The sequence below is a fragment of the Alosa sapidissima genome, chromosome 6 (genome assembly GCF_018492685.1).
Source record: "Alosa sapidissima isolate fAloSap1 chromosome 6, fAloSap1.pri, whole genome shotgun sequence".
Classification (NCBI taxonomy): Eukaryota; Metazoa; Chordata; class Actinopteri; order Clupeiformes; family Clupeidae; genus Alosa; species Alosa sapidissima.
Genome location: NC_055962.1, coordinates 27,347,002 through 27,354,501, shown reverse-complemented (window position 1 = coordinate 27,354,501; position 7,500 = coordinate 27,347,002). Strand labels below are relative to the sequence as shown.

The 7,500-nt window shown below is 46.5% G+C and overlaps 1 protein-coding gene across 1 annotated transcript in view; it reads right to left on the bottom strand.

The window, feature by feature from the left end:
* The window catches only part of nbas (NBAS subunit of NRZ tethering complex), a 212,488-nt gene that overhangs the window by 122,870 nt on the left and 82,118 nt on the right, over positions 1 to 7,500 (bottom strand). The window contains 1 exon segment of the mRNA XM_042094533.1: positions 6,449 to 6,562. Coding sequence (XP_041950467.1) covers positions 6,449 to 6,562 — 114 coding nt within the window.

Below are 7,500 nucleotides of genomic sequence, written 5' to 3'. Positions count from 1 at the left end.
TGCGCCATACAACTCTCTACACGCTGTTCTAGACCATTCCGGTGCTCTACACACCTCTCCTCACACTGTTCTAGACATGTCTCAGTGTTCAGTGGACGTGATATGAACTCTTGTGCATTTACCTTGATCCTGCAGTGCTACATGTTTCTAGAATTGTCTGCAATGTCCAATACACTTCCCTTTGCTGTGCACATCCCTGTGTCTCTATACTGCTCTGTGTCTCTATGCTGCTCTGTGTCTCTATACTGTTCTGTGTCTCTATACTGCTCTGTGTCTCTATACTGCTCTGTCCATCTCTGTGTCTCTATACTGCTCGGTGTCTCTACACTGCTCTGTGTCTCTACACTGCTCTGTGTCTCTATACTGTTCTGTGTCTCTATACTGCTCTGTGTCTCTATACTGCTCTGTCCATCTCTGTGTCTCTATACTGCTCTGTGTCTCTACACTGCTCTGTGTCTCTACACTGCTCTGTGTCTCTACACTGCTCTGTGTCTCTACACTGCTCTGTGTCTCTACACTGCTCTGTGTCTCTACACTGCTCTGTGTCTCTACACTGCTCTGTGTCTCTACACTGCTCTGTGTCTCTACACTGCTCTGTGTCTCTACACTGCTCTGTGTCTCTACACTGCTCTGTGTCTCTACACTGCTCTGTGTCTCTACACTGCTCTGTGTCTCTATACTGCTCTGTGTCTCTATACTGCTCTGTGTCTCTTACGCTATTAAGGACAAACTGAACAGTGTTTGTGCTGCTGCGCTACTTTGTTGCGTTTACACTCCTCCTGTTTATTCTGTCCCCCTACAGGCCATCTTGTGTCCAGCCAAGTGATGATTGTGGGTTGGGTTACGTCTATAAGGACGCCCTGTTTGACGTCCGGGCGCTCTCTCACACTCACTTCCCATCTGCTCCCGTCGGCAGACGCAGGGCAGCTTTGTGGTGCCTCGCTGGCACGTCACGTTCTTTGTTTAGCTTTGTTTAGCTTTGTTTAGCAAAAGTGTGTAGTGATTTTGTTCCCCAAGCACGTTTCCCGTATGGGAGTGATCTTTGTTGTCTTTAGTTATAATTCATATTTAGAGCAGGTGGTATTTGGTGATGGGTTTTCACGTTATTTAGTTTAGGTTTAGTTCAGCACAGCAGTAAGCGGACCCGGAAGTCTCAAACAAAGACAACAAACCATGTCTTTTGTTTCTGGTCAGCTAGAATCATACCCCTAGACCATGTCTTTTGTATATTGCTCTGTGTCTCTATACTGCTCTGTCCATCTCTGTGTCTCTATACTGCTATGTGTCTCTATGCTCTGTGTCTCTATACTGCTATGTGTCTCTATGCTCTGTGTCTCTATACTGCTCTGTCCATCTCTGTGTATCTATATTGCTCGGTGTCTCTATACTGCTATGTGTCTCTATGCTCTGTGTCTCTATATTGCTCTGTCCATCTCTGTGTCTCTATATTGCTCTGTGTCTCTATATTGCTCTGTGTCTCTATACTGTTCTGTCCATCTCTGTGTCTCTATACTTCTCTGTCCATCTCTGTGTATCTATATTGCTCTGTGTCTCTATACTGCTCTGTGTCTCTATATTGCTCTGTCCATCTCTGTGTCTCTATACTGCTCTGTGTCTCTATACTCTATAAAAGACAACAACTGCAGTGAGTTGGGAGAGAGAAAGCAAGAACACATAGGCTACTACTGGCCAAATCCTCTCCAATTGTTAGAATTGGACTCTGGGCGTTTGGGAACAGCTGAGGGAGGAGGCTACTTGAAACTGTGAGTTTCGGTCGGTGTGAGCGAGCGGACTTTCAGTTGACAGTAATTAACACCCTTTTGAACAATCTAAGCTGTGCGAACGTCAGAGGGCGGTGTACGCTGATGCATCATTAGTGAGACAGGAGGACAGCTGCATGCAATTCCTAGCAGAATAAAAATAGTGGCTGCTGCTGAAGCGGCAGCATAAGCGGCAGCCCTCGTTTTAGCCAGCCACGGTTAAGACGGACACGGTCAAGACAAGCAAGTTTACCTGTGCAAGTTCACCGAGCACAGGCGCCGACAAAGGCAAAAATGTGCCATTCCACCATATCTGTTATCACCGGCCATCGCAGAAAATGGCATCATGCCAAAAGGGGCAGAAATCGCCTTAACCTCCAGGAACTTAAACGGTCCTCACCTACAGAAACCTCCTTCTCCATGGGCTTGTGGAACTGTCAATCCGCAGTCAACAAAACCGACTTAATAGCTGGCTATGCCAACCACCTTTCATTGGAACTCCTTGCTCTCACTGAGACTTGGATCAAACCAGAGAACACTGCCACCCCAGCTGCACTCTCCACTAACCTTACACTGGTTCAAAGCCCACCGACTCACAAAGCTGGCAAAGAGCTTGACTTGATCTTCACTCGGAACTGCAGCACAGACACCCTCATGGTGACGCCTCTCCATCTTTCTGACCACTTCTTCATCCAGTTCAACGTCAGCCTGTCAGAACAGCCTCCGGCTCCTCAGCCGATGGTCACGTTCCGCCGCAACATCCGGAACCTGTCTCCAACGCACTTCTCCTCTGTGGTTGCCTCCGGTCTACCTCCACTCAACACCTTCTCCTCTCTGGAGGTTAATGAAGCCACTGACTCGCTCTGCTCCACACTGACCTCGTGTCTAGACGAGCTGTGCCCTCTTACCACAAGGCCAGCTCGATCTAAACATTCTCATCCATGGCTAAATGATACCCTCCGATCACAGCGCACCAAACTCAGAGCCGCGGAGAGGAAATGGCACAAATCCAAACTAGCTGACGACCTCAAAAACTACCAGACACTCCTGACCTCCTTCTCAGCCAGCATCACTGCTGCTAAGACTGCTTTCTACAATGACAAAATCAACAGCGCTACAGACACTCGAAAACTTTTCTCAACCTTCAAATCGCTACTCAACCCTCAGCTGCCTCCTCCTCCATCCAGCCTTACTGCAGATACCCTCGCCTCATTTTTTACAAACAAAGTGGCGGCAATCAGCAGTCAATTCTCTACATGCCCACTCAACGCATCTGACTCAGATACCGCACTGCTGGAACATCTTTTTCAGCATTCATGCCTCTCTCCGAGAGTGAAGTGTCCAGACTCCTGACATGCAGCCGTCCTACCACATGCTCGCTGGACCCTATACCTACGAGCCTACTTCAGTCCATCAGCCCGACCATCGCTCCAGCTATCACACATGTGATCAATGCCTCGCTAACCTCCGGCACATTTCCAACAGCGTTCAAAATGGCCCGGGTAACACCGTTACTTAAGAAAGCTTCTCTCAACCCTGCTCAAGTCGAGAACTACCGCCCTGTCTCACTACTGCCTTTCCTATCCAAAGGCATTGAACGAGCAGTCTCCAAACAGGTCTCTGACTTCCTTTCACAGAACAACCTTCTGGATCCAAATCAGTCTGGGTTCAAAAGCGGCCACTCTACTGAAACGGCTCTGCTGTCTGTAACAGAAGCCTTAAAAGAAGCCAGGGCGACCGCTCGGTCATCAGTACTCATTCTGCTTGACTTATCGGCTGCCTTTGACACGGTTAATCACCGTATCCTTCTCTCTATACTCGCTGACATGGGAATCTCCGGTTCTGCTCTCTCCTGGTTTGAATCCTACCTCACAGGACGCTCGTTTAACGTATCATGGCTTGGTCAGCTATCCGCACCTCACCATCTCACCACAGGGGTCCCCCAGGGCTCAGTGCTGGGCCCCCTCCTCTTTGCTATCTACACCACCTCCTTGGGACAGATTATCCGTTCGCACGGCTTCTCATACCACTGCTATGCAGACGACACACAGCTCTATCTGTCCTTTCCACCTGACGATCCCCTGGTTTCAGCACGGATCTCGGATTGCCTTTCAGACATAGCTACATGGATGAAGGCACACCACCTCCAGCTGAACCTCTCAAAGACTGAACTGCTGGTCATCCCAGCTAAACCTACCATACACCACGACATCAACATCAAATTTGACTCCCTGTCTGTTTCACCGACCAGGACTGCAAGAAATCTAGGAGTTGTTCTTGACAACCAACTAAACTTCTCAGATCATGTTGCCTCAGTCGCCCGGTCATGCCGTTTTGCACTCTACAACATACGGAAAATCAGGACTTACTTGACTCAAGATGCTACCCAACTTCTGGTTCAGGCAATAGTCATCTCACGACTCGACTACTGCAATGCCCTCCTGACAGGTCTCCCAGCCTGCGCAGTGAAACCACTTCAGATGATCCAGAACGCGGCGGCGCGCCTGGTCTACAACCAACCCAAAAGGGCACATGTTACCCCGCTGCTCATCCAGCTACACTGGCTACCTATGGCGGCCCGCATCAAATTCAAGTCTCTAACGCTTGCCTACAAAGTAGTCTCCGGTTCTGCTCCCACCTACTTGAATGCCCTCATACAGACTTACACTACCTCCAGACCGCTGCGCTCCTCTGACGAACGACGTCTAGCTCTACCACCGGTACGCTCAAGCCAATCCAAACTTTTCTCATCTGTTGTTCCTCGTTGGTGGAACACACTGCCAGTTCCTACAAGGGCAGGGACATCCTTTTCCACTTTCAAAAAACTCCTGAAGACCCAGCTCTTTAGAGAACATCTACTCTCATAGCAACACTTACAACAAGTCTTACTGATCCTAGCACTCACCAGCCGTTTTAAACTGACAAGTAACTGTTAAAAACAGCACTCACCGACGCACTTATTCTTACTGTACTCTAATGTTTTTTTAAACTGTCCTAAAATTGTGAGAATTGTTCTAAAAACTTACTGTTTACCATGTTGTTAGTCGCTTTGGTTAAAAAGCGTCAGCCAAATGTAATGTAATGTAATGTAATGTAATGTACTGCTCTGTGTCTCTACATTGCTCTGTGTCTCTACATTGCTCTGTGTCTCTATACTGCTCTGTCCATCTCTGTGTCTCTATACTGCTCTGTGTCTCTACATTGCTCTGTGTCTCTATACTGCTCTGTGTCTCTATATTGCTCTGTGTCTCTACATTGCTCTGTGTCTCTACATTGCTCTGTGTCTCTACATTGCTCTGTGTCTCTACATTGCTCTGTGTCTCTACATTGCTCTGTGTCTCTATACTGCTCTGTGTCTCTATACTGCTCTGTGTCTCTACATTGCTCTGTGTCTCTACATTGCTCTGTGTCTCTACATTGCTCTGTGTCTCTACACTGCTCTGTGTCTCTATATTGCTCTGTGTCTCTATACTGCTCTGTGTCTCTATACTGCTCTGTGTCTCTATACTGCTCTGTCCATCTCTGTGTCTCTATATTGCTCTGTCAATCTCTGTGTTGTGCACTTCTCTGCAGCTGTGTATCTGACTGACTGGTATTAACATGCAGGGCAGCAGGCAGGGGGATCCAGAGAGAAAGAGAGAGGAATGAGAGAGAGAAAGAGAGAGAGGAATAAGAGAGAGACAGAGAGAGAGAGAGAGAGAGAGAGAGAGAGAGAGAGAGAGAGAGCTCATCCAGAGAGGAGTCTCTCCAGTGGGGTTCAACCCAAACCTTCACAGGCGCAAGACGAGGAAAAGCAGCAGCCTCTTCAAAGCAAGAGAGGCAAAGAGGATGCCAATGCTTGGAATTTGTACTTTATACACACACACACACACACACACACACAGAGATACCACAAAACCACTTTTAACATTTTTCTACAAACATTCACTGTGTTTAATGTCTGGTGCACGTGCGCACACACACACACAGTTGCCATTCACAGACCCCTGTGATTCAGATGCATCCATAATGAGGCGTGATGAGCTGTCATTGAGCAGTGATTTACCACCGCTCATCTGGTTCACCAAACAACCCCCCCCCCCCAGAATGTGGTTCCACTGCGAGCTGGGACGCTGTGAACAATGCAATATTAATGGCCTTGAACACGCCGCCACAACCATCTTCAAAAGACACAGCCCATTACTAATAAATGCCATTTTAAGTGTGGATCCATCACTGCAGGTCGTATTGAGCGACGGTTATTGACAAAGGTGTTTGATATGATGAATGAGTCAGAAGGACGAATTAGATGATGGCTCGTTGCTGGTGGGGGTCACTACTAATGACCAGGGGCAGAAGTGGCATTTTGTGACCTTTCCTAACTCCATTCTCCAAACACAGCCCAGCTTATTCCTTTTGATGTGGGTTCATTTAAGCCTTAGCTCATTAATTGTAAACCGCCTCCATCACACATGCAACAACCCCAATCCAAGGCAACGTGGTTTCACCGACAAAGAAACCATTTTACCCGGTGATATCATGCAGAGTATTTACTAAAATCTTATTACAAAAGTTTAAAACATTTACGATCAGATTACCAAGTCATTAATGCTGGTAAATCCAATAATATGAAGAAATGTTTTAATTACATGGTTATTACATGATTAATAAAGCCTTTCTAAAGTTCTTATAAGACTAAGGTGCATTACCTGCCACCCGCAGCAGTCTAGCCAGCTCCAGCAGAGTGGTGGCTTGGCGATGGGCTGAGGGGCACTGGGACACACACTCCCTTATCAGGGACAGACGATCCTCACGCAGACGGACTGCAGACACAGAGAACGAGGGGGGGGGGGGGGGGGTAGAGAGAGAGAGAAAAAATCAAACCAACATTACATTAAAAGGATTAGTGTTGACAGATTGGAATTGAAGAGGAGCAGAGAGAGATAGAGTGAGAGTGTGTGTTTGAGAGAAAGAGAGAGAGAAAGCGTGTGTGTGTGTGTGTGTGTGTGTGTGTGTGTGTGTGTGTGTGTGTGTGTGTGTGTGTGTTGAGTAGAAAGAGTATGTGAGTGATACATCTCTCTGCATCAATTAAACTGCTTGCATTAGTCCAACACGATTTTAATGTGTGCAGATGTCACTACTAGGAAGCAAGCCTAATTAAATCTGAAGACTTAGACCACTGCACACACACTGTGTAAGACAGTCATGGTTATTCAATCAAAAATACAAATAAACAACCAACCAACCAACCAAACAAACACACACAACCCCCCCACATACACCGATACATTTTGGATAGGCTATATGTTACATGCTGTGTGTTGTTCTGTAAGTCACTTTGGACATAAGCATTAGCTTATGTAAATGTTGTCAATAGACTGCTTTCAGTATATCAGTGTTCTAGAAAGCTTTAAGGTACAAAATGAAACTCTTGTCTGTGTGTGTGTTAGGGCTGTCACTTTTGTGAAAAAATCCTTTTCGATTTTTGAGACATAAATGTTCATTGAATCGATTGTAAAAGACGTTTCCATTTTCAATGCCAAATATAGGCCAATCCACGGACAACTAACAGCCATTAGGACGAACGTAGAGAGGGTGCTTGAAGACGCACAAGCCAGCAATATTTCTGATGATTTATTGGCGTGAAGTTTGTGGGTTTTGTTACATCTACTTTTTTTTATTTGTTTCATTTGTTTAAAATGAAGTGTACATATTTGGTTAAAATCGATTCCCTATTTTAGTTTTCGAAACTTGTGTTGGT